Raw genomic sequence first — 15,237 nt, forward strand, 5'->3', positions numbered from 1 at the left:
GCAGTGCAATAAATAAATAATAATAATAATTATTATTATTAAATACTGTACTTATGTTGCATTAGCACTTAGAGGCCTCAGCCAGGTTGGTGCCTCATTGTGTTAGACACTGCACAAACATATAGTAAGTGACAGTCCCTACCTCAAAGAGCTTATTATCATGTAAATTTAAGCTTCAAATGATTTATAAATAGGGCTCTGTGTCTGTCACAAAGGTCGCGGAAGTCACAGATTCCATGACTTTCCGTGATCCCTGTGACTTCTGCAGCGGCCAGCATGGCTGACCCCAGGGCCACCCAAATAGATGACCCGGGGGGCCAGCTGCTCAGGTGGCCCCAGAGACAGCCACATCGGCCGCTTCTGGAGTGACTCAGGCAGCCCCGCAGCCAGCCACACCAGCTTCTGCTAGGGCAGCCCCAGGGAGCTGGCCCCAGGGACTGCCTGAGTGGCCACCTGTGCGGCTGGCCCCAGGGACCGCCCGAGTGGCCACCTGTGTGGCTGGCCCCACGGACCGCCTGAGCAGCAGTCCCAGGGGTGGCCAAAGCAGCAGCAGGTGGGTGGCCCCGGGGATGGCTGGAGCAGTTTCTGCTTGGTGGCCCCCAGCAGCTGGTGCCGCTGGCCCCTACTCTGCTGCAGCAGCGGTCTCCTGCCCCTCTTTGCCCCCTACAAGCTGCAGTCCCCCAACTCCCAGAGCAGCACTTCCACCCCTCAATCCCCAGCTAAGATTTCATCGGGGTATATGGACAAGTCATGAACAGTACAAGTCATGGATAGGTCATGGGCTGTGAATTTTTGTTTATTGCCAGTGACCTGTCCATGACTTTAATTAAAAATACCCATGACTAAACCGTAGCCTTATTTATAAACACAGCAAAAGGGATTGCCTAGTGTCCAATTTTGGGGAGGAGGGGGAAAAAGGCAGAAGACCCCTAGTCTGAAATGTATCTGCTTCTGTCACAGGGGAAGTATGCTATCTAATGAGTTATTTTAAGTTTATTAAATAGAGGGAACCTTCCGCTGGTCTGCTACAAGAGAGTTTTAAACCAGTACTTTCTTCCGCATCCCATGAGTAACAGGCAGTGTGAATTCCAGACTAGCTTTTTGATCACCCCTAGAATAAGCCACAGTAATGCTCCTGTTCAACAACCTGATTTATAGCACGACAGCCAGTCTCCTTTATAACCGAATTCACTCAGCAATGCATCTGGGAGTAAAGTGCCACCTTCCTTACACCTCTCAGTAGAGGGCTCAAGGATCCAGTCTGCATGGAGACTGAACAGAGATGGTCTCTTCACACCAAAAGTGAAGCACATTGGGGAGGAATGGGTATAGGGGAGCCCTCTCTATTGCTGCCCAGGCCTCTGTTCTGTGGATAAACAGGACTTCAGTCTCCAATACTGCCAGTTCCTGTTTTCATATGCTTTACATTCATTTAAAAAAAAAAGAGAGGTCAAGAGGTCAGATACACTGAAGAAGAACAGAAGCTGCTCTCTCTCTCTCCCTGAGAACAGATATGGCTTGTACAAAGTCCATCTAACCCCACTCAACCCTACATAAGATTGCAAGGAAGCCTGCAGGGACAAATATTTCTTAGAAATTTTAGATAAAACCTCAACAGTAGCTTCTGGATATTATAGGTGGAGCTGGTAGCACAATCTATCATTAAGGATGCCTGAAGCTTTCCAGTATAAGACCCTGTTTTCAGTTGCTTAGAATTTTGCCAAACTGACATTTTCTGTGCAAGGTGTCTGTCTCAGGCTGATTTATTTTATTTTATTTTATTTTTGTTGGCAAGTTTCAGCTAAAACAGCTGTTTCTGAAAACAAGATTAGGGAACAATACATTGTTTGGTCATGTGAAAAAAATCACAGCTGCTTTGTTGAGAAGCTCTAGAGCCTTTGAAAAATATCAGTAGAGATTTGTTAGAGTTCGGCAGCTAAATTCTTTGCCATGCTAGGCATGCTCCGGCCCATGGCTGCAGGGGCTGAGAGGACTTTCTCTGGAACTGCTGCTCCTTGTAGTCAGGGGCTTCTGTAGTGTCAGGGAACGGAACTGAGAGTAGGAAAAAGGTCTCTCCTGTGCTCTTCATGCCCCTGGTGCCCAGGCAGCATGGAGGAGGAGAAAGCAGCCAGACACAAATGCAGAGGGGAAAGAGGAAGAACAGAGGCAATAGACTGGGTCACGGGTCCTGGGATAAGAAGACCGGGAATGGCAGCTGGGAGCTGAGAGCACAGAGGCAGAGAAGGCACAAGAAGCCAGGAATGGGTGGAGGAGCTTGGGACTGGCTGGACAAGGAGACTGGGACAAGAAGCTTGCAGAGGAAGAGTGGGATGGTAACTCAGGGGGCAGTGCAGAGACTGGGATTTACTCGAGGAGCCCTAAAGGAGAGACTGGGACTGATTGGAAAAGGAGATTGGAACTGACATGAATGTTCTGGGGAGGGTGTGAAACCTAGGACTGGGAAAGAGGAACCGGGGTGGAGGCGGTGGGGGGAAGGGGCAGGCGCTGGGACGAGGAGTTGTTGAGGGAGAGACAGCACTGATAAAGGGTAATTAAAGACAGCATCATTGCATACGCACAAGGTGCCAAATGAAGGTTGCAAAGGCAGCCCTTAATTCTGAGATTTCCTAACTTGTGAGTGCTTGGACTCTGCAACCGTAATGTTCTTTTAATGTAGATTTTGGTGTGTAATTTTCAATAGGTTGCCTAATTTAAAAGATTAATAATTCACAGAAGTATCATACTACTACTACCACCACCTTCCCCTTTGCCCTCTCCACTTGGTTGGCCTGCACTGGTCTAGGGGCATCCGCCTGCCTTGCAGATTGCAGAATGTTCTTTTTAGCTTACATAATCAATTTGTACCACTGTCACTGCTGTCACTCTACTCAGGGCTGGCTCTAGCAATTTCGCCGCCCCAAGCACGGCGGCACGCTGCGGGGGGCGTTCTGCCGCTCGCCGGTCCCGTGGCTCCGGTGGACCTCCCGCAGGCGTTTCTGCGGACGGTCAGCTGGTCCCGCGGCTCCGGTGGCCTGCCGCAGGCGTTTCTGCAGAGGGTCTGATGGTCGGGCTCTGGTGGAGCTGCCGCAGGCGTGTCTGTGGGAGGTCCACCGGAGCCGCGGGAGCAGCAGACCGTCCGCAGCCACGCCTGCGGCAGCTCCACCAGAGCCGCCTGCCACCCTCCCAGCAACCGGTAGAGCGTCCTCTGCGGCGTGCCGCCCCAAGTATGCGCTTGACGCGCTGTGGCCTGGAGCTGGCCCTGACTCTACTGCTCCTATTGTCACCTCTGGAGCTGTTCTCTTAAAAGTTTAAGAACAAACTTTCCAAATCAAAACCCAACCTTCTTGACACCTCCTGGAACAGCACCAAGCTTATGTATCTGCTTGGACACAATATTCAGTATGCTTTCCTTTAATTGGGAAAACCCCTAACATTTTATTCAACACCTTTGAGAGCACCTGCCATTGGCCTATATAGGGGCCTTACCACAGCTAGAAATGACACTTGGTTGTTTTTCCAAAGCTTAAAGTGGTCCTCATTGATTTACCTGTGACTCCTTGTCATGTTTGCTGGGATCTTTTTCATAGCTTTCTGCATAGATCCTGAGGGTAGCTCGCACGCTGCTAGAAGCACTAAGTCTGAAGATGAGCCTCGAAGCATCTGAGAAAATAATTCGCAGTCCCTGCAAAAAGAAAGAGGAATATATGGGTGGCCGCAATGACTTTGCAAAATTATTATCCAAAATCAACAGCAAGAGAGGAAGGATTATCTTGGTTCAGATCTTGGCTCCTCCTGTTTACTTCAGGCAATTCACTTAATCACTATGAGCCTCAGTGCCTCATCTGTAAAATGGGGATAATAATACTTCCTTTCTCCCACCCTTCACACTGTCTGTTTAGACTGTAAGCTCTACAGGGTCATGGTTTTCTCACTAACGAATGTACTGAGCTGAGCACAATAGAAGCTCGATGTCTAGGGAAACGTCCAGTTGCTACAGTAAGAACAGCAGCCGCAGTTGTAATAATAAAATGATACAGTTTAACTGCTGGTTTTCTGCTGCTGCTGCTTTGTTGAAGCTGTGTTTCTCTTATGTGCCTTCATTACACGGATATCCCAATGGAACATCATGTAGCAACACTACAGGTGACTTGTCAGGCAGAAGCAAAGTGCATATGAGAAAGCTAGGGGATCATGGAACCAAAGGAGTCAGCAGAGTACACAACCGATAACGTATTTTCATATCCCTCAGGGAATGTGCATGAAGATGTGGTTATGAGTGTCTCAGGGCATGTTTACAAGGGGACACTTGGGACACTTAAGCCTCTTTATCTAAAGGTGTGAATGTAAAGTGCGTTAGTTAAAGCTCATCAAATCTCTGTGTGGATGATCACATTCTGATTCACATGCATCCAACGAAGTGGATATTCACTCACGAAAGCTTATGCTCCAATACTTCTGTTAGTCTATAAGATGCCACAGGACTCTTTGTCACTTTTTACAGACCCAGACTAACACGGCTACCCCGATACTGGACACATTCTGATTAGTTTGCTTTAGCTGCAAATGTTATCCCTCTCCGCTTTCTCTGTACTGTCACTTACTTGTACAACACAGATCTAATTCTGATTAAACAGGAATCTCAAATTCAAAGTCAAGGGTGTGATATACACTAAAAATGGCAACATATCTCTCAATTTCATCCTGATAGTTGAGTTTGGTGTGATAAATGGAAAAGATTGGGACTGTCTCATTCCATTAGTTCTCATGGAGATTTAAGTGACTCCCTGGTGCAACAAATCACTCTCGCTTTGAAGTAAAGACAGGAAGGGAATGCGGATGCTAGAGCTCTTACTGTGGAAAACTGTCAGAACACGCATTGAAGGAGTAAAAATTGATGCCTTTATGCAAAAATTACATGAGTGTAACAGAGTGTGCTGAGTCAGTCAGTAGCAAACTCAGCACCCTGTCACTCAAAGCCCAACTAATATAGGTTAATTGACACCTAACTGGAAGATCAATTAAGTAGGTAGAGCTACAGCTGAAGGGCTAATCTGTGGGGGAGGCAACCCCAGCAGCTGGGAGCATTCAAATTGAGAGGAAGGAAGTGCTGAACAGAGAGCTGAGAGCCTGAACGAAGCCAGAGGAAGGCACGCCTAGGTGCTGCTACTTCTGTTCTCTTCCCCAGAAGCAAGTGGGTGAACTACCTGGGGGACTGTAAATACATGTAAATAGCCCTACCAGCGGTATCCGGTTGGAACAACACAATAAAAGACACTGGCGGTGAAGGAGACCTGAAGCGGTGTAGTCTGTGATTAAGGCCTGAAAGGACTCGCTAGGGAGAGCGTTTGAAACAGGTACATCTGTATGGTCGGAAAAGAATTGGGGAAAACAAAGCACAAGGCAAATGTGGCATTTTGACAAAGATATTAGAGACAATGGTTGGCAAATAGGAGATCAAGTCATGCCTTTGTCATCTGCTGTTCCAGTCCAGAACTCATGTCACAAGTGGCTAACCTGGCAAAATGCTGTAAATAGTAAAATGCCGGCCAATAATGATAAAGGAGCTCTTGCATCATTTATAAGAAAATATGCTATTGACCATGGTGCATCAATTGCGCAGGACATAATCCTCAAACCCAGTCCATGGCATGCTGTGTGTTCACTGTATCAGGGTTGAAAAGAAAGTTGAGGATAAAAAAATCAAAAGAGCAAGGCCAGCAAACCTCACTATAACACACTATCTAAAATACCACCTGACCACTCAGAAGACGTTGTGATACTGATGGAATTAGGGTCTGAGCGTTTGTCTGCACTTACAGCGCTGTGGCTACATCGCTGTAGCACTTAGTGAACACTCTACCTACGCTGACAAGGAGCACTTCTCCTGTTGGCATAGTTACTCCACCTCCCCAAGAGGTGGTACCTATATCAACAGGAGAAGCCCTTCTGTTGGTATAGCGCCGTGTACACCAGGAATTAGGTCAGTGTAACTGTGTCGCTCAGGCGATTTTCCATACCCCTGAGCAATGCAGTTATACCAACGTAAGTCGCTGGTGTGGACCAAGCCTGAGCCAATTACTATTTTCACATCAAATGGAAATACGGGAACTGTGCAAGTTCTCCTTCACAAGCACTCTTCCCTCCAAAAGAAAATGCCTCTCACATCTCTCAGTTCTGTGGCAGCCTGTTTTTAAACTATTTCCAGCTACTGCACCTCTGTGTTTTAAGCAATGACCCCTTCTTTCAGCAATACCTGCCAAGACTTTGTGAAGTTAAACATGAAAGTGGCTGTATTCAAAAGCAAATCTTTAATTTAACTACTTGTGGCATTCAGTTCAGGGCACTGTATTCTAGTAAACAAACCCCTGAGGGTTTAATCACACATCATTCACATGATACTGAACCTTGTATCATTAGATTGCAAGTTCTTGGGGCAGGGACTGTCTTTTTGTTCTGGTTTTCTACAGCAATGAGCACAATGAGGTCTTGGCCCGTGACTATGGTAATACAGATAAAAAGATGACAACGATGACGACAATGACAAAAATTTGACCAATCTACAGTGTTTGCAAAGTTGCTGTCTTCGTCATGTAGCTAACTTGATTTTTCATCAGCCCTCTGGGTCTATCACCTCCCTGTTAACCTCTCCGTCAGTGGGGTTGATTGTTCAGATTAACCCAAGGAAAGGCAAAACCAGGATGTGGATATGAACGAGGCACATTTTTTTCCCCTCTGGAATAAACTGGGCCCATGTCAGACTCCAGGCAAGAAAAGTTTCAGATGGTTCCGATTTTTATTTTTGAGTCAGGATGGTTTTCTTTTCCTATACTCACCCAGAAGTGTTTTTATTATTATTCCTGTTGTGCACCATCGTGTGGTACTCACACAGAGACTCCCTCCCTTCTCACAGCCATTTTAACTGGTGTAATTCCATTGAACTATTCCAGATTTACAGCAGCATGAGGGGACTCAGGCTGAAAATCTGGTTGGGGGAAAAAAAACAACAAACAGATTTCCCCCCATTTTCTTCTGCTCATTGTGTTGGCTCAAAGAAAGGCAGATGCAGATGTGGCCCCAAAAGATAACCTTGCAGAGGTAGGAATAAGAGTGCAGGAGACAGTGATGTGCTCCAGCCCTGGCGGAAGCTGTCTGGCCAGCATGGGCTCCCTTAGGCAATATCTACACTACAAAGTTAAGTTGACTTTATGTAAGTCAACACTGAGCCTCCAATTTAAGCAGGTCGATCTCGCGTGTCCACACTACGCTCTTTGTGTCGGCAAAGTGCATCCTTACCAGCAGGGCTTGCATTGAAGCACGGAGGACTGCATTGTGGGTAGCTATCCCACAGTGCACATAGCTGAGTGGAATTTTGGGTTGGGCTTGCAATGCCTTATGGGCCAAAACATTGATGTGGGTGATTATGGGAACATGGCATTAGCCTCCCATGATGCACTTACCTCCCTCCTTCTGTCCCTGAAATCAACAGCAAACATACTAAGCCTTTTTTGCACCTTTTTTTGTAAGCCTGGGTTACCTGCGCAGACGCTATAGCACAATAAGCTGTACCCCATTCAGCTGTACACTGTTGTTGTGAGCATTACACCTCATGCCTTATCCTGCAGTATTTACACAGCCAATTCAGGATCCATCACGTGGAACAATGTGATGCCACGCAAGCAGCCCTGCTGGAAGACAGAGCGGAGCAATTCGCAGTTGCTGACAACAGTCACGCATCACCTTGACATGGTTGAGTGCCATTTCTGGGCCCAGGAAACAAGCACTGACTGGTAGGACCGCATTGTTATGCAGCTGTGGGATGACGAGCAGTGGCTGCAGAACTTTTGAATATGTAAGGCCACTTTCCAGGACTGTGTGAAGAGCTTTCCCCTGCCCTGAAGTGTAGCAATACTAAAATGAGAGCTGCTCTGATGGTGGAGAAGCTTGCAATGCCAGACAGCTTCCGGTCAGTGGGGCATCAATTTGGAGTGGATAAATTTACCGTGGGATCTGTTGTGATCCAAGTTTTCAGGGCCATCAACAGACTTCTCCTAGGAAGGGTAGTGACTCTGGGTAACATGCAGGACATAGTGGATGGTTTTGCTGCGATGGGGTTCCCTAACAGCGGTGGGATGATAGATGGCATGCATATCCCTATCTTGCTGTCATAAACAGATAGTTAAGGGTTAATGTCTCTCTTACCTGTAAAGGGTTAACAAACAGGGACCCCAAACACCTGATCAGAGGACCAATCAGGAGACAAGATAGTTTAAAATCTCATGGGAGGGAAGCCTTTGTTTGTGGGTTTGGGGTTTGGCTTTGTTTTCTCTGAGTCCTGGACGGGGCTAGAGGTGTAACCAGGTTTCTGCCAATCTCCCTGCTACAGTCTCTTATCTGTTCAGAATTGTAAGTAGAAAAGGCGGTCATAGTCTTTTAATTTGTTTTCTTTTTCATTTGCGTATGTGTACTTGCTGGAAGTACCTTAAATTGTGTTTCTGCTGGAGAAAGTTTCTTTCTTTTGTTTATAAGTTGAAAGACCCTGTAACTTTTTACCATCTAAAGTGCAGAGATAAACCTGTTACTTTTTTCTTTCTTTTTTTTATTAAAAGCTTTGCTTTAAGACCTGTTTGAATGTTTTCTCCTAGTTAAGGCTCAAAGAAGCTTGAGTCTGTATTGCCTGAGGGAGGGAATGGTAAAGTTCCTCTTTGTGTTAGATTCACAGAGTTGAATCAGGCGATCTCCTAGTGTTCCGAAGGTGGGAAGGAGCTGGGGAGGAAGGAGGCAGGGGGAAGGAAATGGTTTATTCCCCTTTGTTGTGAGACTCAGGGAATTTGGGTCTTGGACCCCCAGGGAAGGTTTTGGGGGGAGACTAGAGTCGATCAGGCGCTCTACTCTAAGTCCTGATTGGTGGCAGCCTATCAGACCTAAGCTGGTAATTAAGCTTAGGGGAATTCATGCTAATACCCATATTTTGGACACCAAGGTCCAGAACTGGGAATTATATTATGACACTTGCCACCACAGCACCTTGCCAAAGAGTACATAAACCAAAAGGGGTACTTCTCAATACTGTTGCAAGCGCGGATGGATCACAAGGGCCATTTCACCGACATCAATATGGGATGGTCGGGAAAGGTGCATGACTTGCACATATTTAGGAACACAGGTCTGTTCAGAAAGCTGCAAGCAAGGACTTTCTTTCCAGACTGCAAAATAACTGTTGGTGATCTTGAAATGCCAATCATGATCCTGGGAGACCCAGCCTACCCCTTGCTCCCATGGCTCATGAAACCATACACCGACAGCCTGGACAGCAGTAAGGACCGGTTGAACCATAGGCTGAGCAAGTGCAGAATGGTGGTGGATTGTGCCTTTGAACTTTTAAAAGGTACTGGGGCTACAGAGGGGTAGTCAAGGGTAGGCAAAGACAGCAGGTCCAAACCATCCTTTGCCAGTGATGAATGGTGTGTACACTGCAGTGTGCCCCAGAGAGTGGGGCCTAGATGGTGACTGGCAGTAGTCATATTCTGAGGTGAAGTGGGGATAGTGGGTGGGGGTTCCCCTGGGAGGGGGAAACCCTGAATCGTGGGGGTACTGCTAGGGGGCAGCACCCCAGATAACAGGGCATCAGGGTCCAAGGAGCGACACGGGGCCAGAGGACAGGCGGATCACCAGCCTGCAGAGGGCGCTCCGGAGCTGGAACGAGCTAATTTCTGGAAGTCACCAGCAGGAGGCGCCGCAGGGGTGAGTCTGCACACTTACATCTCTCAATATACTTCACTGCAAGCCACAATATAATCACAACTGCTGGCTATTGCAAAAGTTGGTTTTCTGCTCCAGCCATGGTGAGGAAGGCCATGAGGCATGGGCAAGAGATCTTGTGCTGCTGCTTTTCTGAAGACATCCTTGGGATCACAGATTGGAACTTGAGAAAAGCCTCCTTTCCCCTAGCAACCTGGATGGTGCTTGAGGACAGGCACCAGTGTAAAGCCCCCCAAATAGTTTGATTTTTACAAAAGTGACACCGGGTTGTGGGGGAAAGGAGACAAACAGGAAGCCGCCACCCCACCCCCTTTTTTTCCAGTGCTGCTTGCTGTACACAGAGATCCCTTCCAACCACAACACATCTGGAAAAGCACGGTTGTGTGACCCAGATTTCACCGAATGGGGGAGGATTACTTGTTGAATTGTTTGCAGCTTAAGGGCTAGCACTGACAATTTCCCCATTTTCCCTACAAAAAGGAACAGGAGTACTTGTGGCACCTTAGAGATTAACAAATTTATTTGAGCATAAGCTTTCATGGGCTACAACCCACTTCATCTGATGCATAGAATGGAACATATAGTAAGAAGATATATATATATATACACACACATATAGAGAACATGAAAAGGTGGAAGTTGCCATACCAACTCTAAGAGGCTAATTAATTAAGATGAGCTATTAGCAGCAGGAGAAAAAAAACTTTTGTAGTGATAATCAAGATGGCCCATTCCAGACAGTTGACAAGAAGGTGTGAGGATACTTAACATGGGGAAATAGATTCAATTTGTATAATGACACAGCCACTCCCAGTCTCTATCCAAGACCAAGTTAATGGTATCTAGTTTGCAAATTAATTCTAGTTCAGCAGTTTCTTGTTTGAGTCTGTTTTTGAAGCTTTTCTGTTGCAAAATTGCCACCTTTAAGTCTGTTACTGAGTGGCCACACAGGTTGAAGTGTTCTCCTACTGGTTTTTGAATGTTATGATTCCTGACGTCAGATTTGTGTCCATTTATTCTTTTGCATAGAGACTGTCTGGTTTGGCCAATGTACATGGCAGAGGGGCATTGCTGGCACATGATGGCATATGTCATGTTGGTAGATGTGCAGGTGAACGAGACCTTGATGGCGTGGCTGATGTGATTAGGTCCTATGATGGTGTCACTTGAATAGATATATGGACAGAGTTGACATCGGGCTTGTTGCAAGGATAGGTTCCTGGGTTAGTGCTTTTGTTGCGTAGTGTGTGGTTGCTGGCAAGTATTTGCTTCAGGTTGGGGGGAGCTATCTGTAAGCAAGGACTGGTCTGTCTCCCAAGATCTGTGAGAGTGAGGGATCATCTTTCAGGATAGGTTGTAGATCTTTGATGATGCGCTGGAGAGATATTAGTTGGGGGTTGAAGGTAACAGCTAGTGGTGTTCTGTTATTTTCTTTGTTGGGCCTGTCCTGTAGTAGGTGATTTCTGGGTACTCTTCTGGCTCTGTCAATCTGTTTTTTCACTTCAGCAGGTGGGTATTGCAGTTTTAAGAATGCTTGATAGAGATCTTGTAGGTGTTTGTCTCTGTCCGAGGGATTGTAGAAAATCTACCTACATGCCTCCAGCTTCCATCCAGGACACACCACACGATCCATTGTCTACAGAGAAGCTCTGAGATACAACCGCATTTGCTCCAATCCTTCAGACAGAGACAAACACCAACCCACCAAAAGGTGCCTTCCCCAGCATCACGCTCTGCTGCCAACTGGTCCTGTGAAGGGATGGGCTCCAGGATTAAAAACAGTTCTTCGCTGTTGGGGAGAATGGATCCTCCACTTGCCTGCCTCACGTTCTCCTCCTCCTCTTCCTCGTCAACAATGTCCTCCTTGTTGCTCAGGGTCACCTGGGGTTCCTGGGAGGTATTCATGGAACATTTTGGGGGTAGTGGTGGGGTTGCCGCCTAGAATCATATGCTGCTCCTCATAAAAGCAACATGTCTGTGGGGCAGAACCAGAGCGACTGTTTGCTTCCCTTTTCTTCTGGTATGCTTGCCGAAGCTTCTTTATTTTCACATGGATTGCTGTGTGTCCCTGGTGCAGCCCTTCTCCCCCATGCCCTGTGCAATCTTGGCACAGATGGAGCTTTGCCTGCACAGACTCTTTTCTCCAGATAGCAATAAGATCCACCACCTCCTGTGTACTCCAGCTGGAGAATGTTTGCGGCCTTGTGTCTCCATGATCAGGTGTGCTGATGAGCTCTCCACGCTGATCAAACAGGAAATTAAAATTCGAAAGTTCTTGGGGCTGAAGTGCAGTGGAGTTGAAAGTGCTCTCCAGAGCGGTCACAGCTGAGCACTGTGGGACACCTCCTGGAGCGAATTCATTCGAACTGTACAACGCAGTGTCTACACTATCACCATGTCAACCTGTGGATGTTGAATCAAGTGCTACGCCTCTCGGGGAGGTGGAGTACAGGAGTTGACTTTATAGGCCACTTAGGTCAGCAGAAGGGACTTGGTAGTTTAGACACATACATTATTAGATCCACTTAACGCAGCTTTATGTCGACCTAAGTCTGGAGTGTGGACCAGGCCTTAGTCAGAATTTGCAGACCAGACCATTCAGAGGAGGCGGAGGAAAGAGAAAATACAGGAATTAAAGGCCCTGAAAACAGTACTGTTTACTCGGGGAAAGGGATTGTTAGGTCCCCTTTCTGCCAAGTCACTGTATTTTCTTTCCCTCCCCTAATCCTGCTGCTCTCCATGTCATTGTGTGCAGGGCAAGCTCCTTTTTTCATGTGCCCGAGGGGAAGTAAGTCATTCAGAATTCAGAGAAGAGAAATGGCATTTGACTCTTCCTCTTCCACCAAGACTTGCTTGAGAAGCCAGTGATATTAACAAAGCAGAGCTCCAACAAGCTTAAATATTAATGGAACTTTTTTGTTTGTTCAGGTATGTGCTGAAACATTTCTAGCACCATATAAAGAATTGTTTGGTTGATACTAGTCATTAACTCTAGAAAATATGTAATAGGAATAAATCTCACATCAGCAAAGGGTTGGATTAGATGGCCTAATAGGTATTTCCCATCTCTAACTTCTGTGATTCTACTAATAATCCTTTTAGTTACTAGTACAAACATTGATGTCCAGTTTCTCAAATTTCTGGGCAACATTTATTCTCCTAGTATTTTCAGTATGCACAACCTATGTGACAGAACATCACAAAGAGGTAATGTTAAGGAAAAAGGTTTAAAATGGGCTTTTGCAATAGCATGTTTCAGGCAAACAGAGGAGAGAGTAGCATATTAGTCATTTGGTTTCTCTTTCCAGAATTTGCTTAGCTAAGACAATTGTAGAGTTCTTGTTGTGTAACCCTGGCCCCAATAAAGTCAACGGGAGTTTTGACCAGGATTTCACTCCAGGTGTCCATAAAAATTATTTATATCCCATTTGTGTGAGCTGCTGAATGCTTTCTGGTGGGTGCTGATTGCCTTCAATTCTATTACCATGAGGAGCAGGAAGAAAGATTAAAGGGATCCTTGCGTAACTGGACCTGTGTTTTGGAAGAATGTCAGATACAGAATGGGGTAGCTCAAGGTGTGTAACATTATTGTCACTTAAATTTTCCAGGTTCCAAAACCCCAAAAGTACTGTTACATATATTTGCAGAAAGTGAATAAACTGGGCCATGAGCAACATCCAAGGTAACGTATAGGTTTAATTCCAAGGAATGTTTGCAAATTCCATTTTACAGTATTCAACCAACTCTGCTGACTGCCAGCACAACAAGGCTAGTATGACTGCTTAAATACTCTCCCCGCACACTGCATCATGTGTAGCAGCATCAGCACTGAGGAGTGACTGTTTCATTTGACACAGGAGGCTCTGAAAATGCATTTACTCATTAAATCATGGTCTCTGGAAGAAACAGTACTTATGCTTTCCATAACACTCTCTCAGAATCTGATACATACTGCTCCCCCAACTACAGAGCCTCCTGGTAATGTAATACTACCAGCATTTCTGGTGCTTGGAATTCTCTCTCACGCTCACAGACACACATCTCCCTGTATTTACTTCCTATGCTATTTCCCAGCTATTTTCTTCCTCATTTTGCATTTCCTGATGACAGAAGCTTGAGCACACAGACTCTCACAAAATGGGGAATAACAGCTGATACATCTCTAGAAGGCTAGAATTCCTGCAGCACAGCTGAGAATACTCGGAACAGGGGCACTATAAAGACACAGCCACGGTCTACTCCTTAAAACAACAGGATTACATGCCAGGGAGAAAACATTTAATAAGGTAACAGCTTTTAGATACTGACTTGCAACATCAGACTAGAGATGACCCCCCAACCTGTACAATTACCATACAATATCTAAACACTTGAGAGTTTATGTGGTTTGCATCTAGGCTTTGGGCTCATTATTTATAGAGTGTCCAATTGTGAAATGTCGATTCCAACTCTGTCCCTGAAAAGTTCCAGGTGGTTCTAGAACCAACAAGGCTTTCACTCAACAAGCTCACAGAAAAGAATAAAAGAGCCATTCAGTTTTGATACATCCCTTTTATTTTCTAGAACCTCGCCCCTATTGCATCTGGCATGCCATGAATGAAAATATTTTAATAACAAATAATCGTTACTAAGTGAAACATGAACAAGCATGAATTTGAAAATGTTGAAGACTTCAATGCCTCTCAAATTCTAAAGGAGACTGAAGTTTTGTTTTTTGATGGATCTGAACTTTAATTAGGAGAAATATTAGTCGGGGTGGGCAAACTGATGAAATAACATACAATATAAGTACTGTGTGGCATAATATTATTCTCCTACCTTACATAAGTGCACTGGCAGATATGTTGTTCTAAATCCAATTGTCTATGATTATTATTGATTATATATTATTTACCTGATCCTGTACAAGACAAAATGAAAACGTTCCCATAGAATGTAGAATTTATAGTCTAAAAGAAGAAAAGGGCAAAAAGGATAAACTGGGAGACCCGTAAGATGAAATAACTTTCAGTTATAATACAAAAGGATTTATTATTGTCATCAATGAGAACAGTATCATCTTGTGAGAAATCAGATGGGTTGATAATTTCCCAGAGGAAGACTGGATGTAATTTTCACACTGAACGTCTGTGGACATTCATTTTAGGCATCCTAAATATGCCAGTGGATGTATATGAGCTGCATGGAAACTCTTCTACAAGAACAAGTTTCATGGCTAAAAAGCTAATAAAATATGAAAAAAATAAACTTTGTAGACAGTATAACATAGAATCATAGAATATCAGGTTTGGAAGGGACTTCAGGTCATCTAGTCCAGCCTCCTGCTCAAAGCAGGACCAATCCCCAACTAAATCATCCCAGCCAGGGCTTTGTCAAGCCTGACCTTAAAAACCTCTAAGGAAGGAGACTCCACCACCTCCCTAGGTAACTGATTCCAGTGCTTCACCACCCTCCTAGTGAAAATTTTTTCCTAATATT

The 15,237-nt window shown here is 45.4% G+C and overlaps 1 protein-coding gene across 1 annotated transcript in view; it reads right to left on the reverse strand.

Moving 5' to 3' along the window:
* The window catches only part of PGM5 (phosphoglucomutase 5), a 129,651-nt gene that overhangs the window by 19,637 nt on the left and 94,777 nt on the right, over positions 1-15,237 (reverse strand). The window contains exon 10 of the mRNA XM_030567509.1: positions 3,548-3,682. Coding sequence (XP_030423369.1) covers positions 3,548-3,682 — 135 coding nt within the window. The remainder of the gene's footprint in view (positions 1-3,547; positions 3,683-15,237) is intronic.

This window comes from Gopherus evgoodei, chromosome 6 (genome assembly GCF_007399415.2).
Source record: "Gopherus evgoodei ecotype Sinaloan lineage chromosome 6, rGopEvg1_v1.p, whole genome shotgun sequence".
NCBI lineage: Eukaryota > Metazoa > Chordata > Testudines > Testudinidae > Gopherus > Gopherus evgoodei.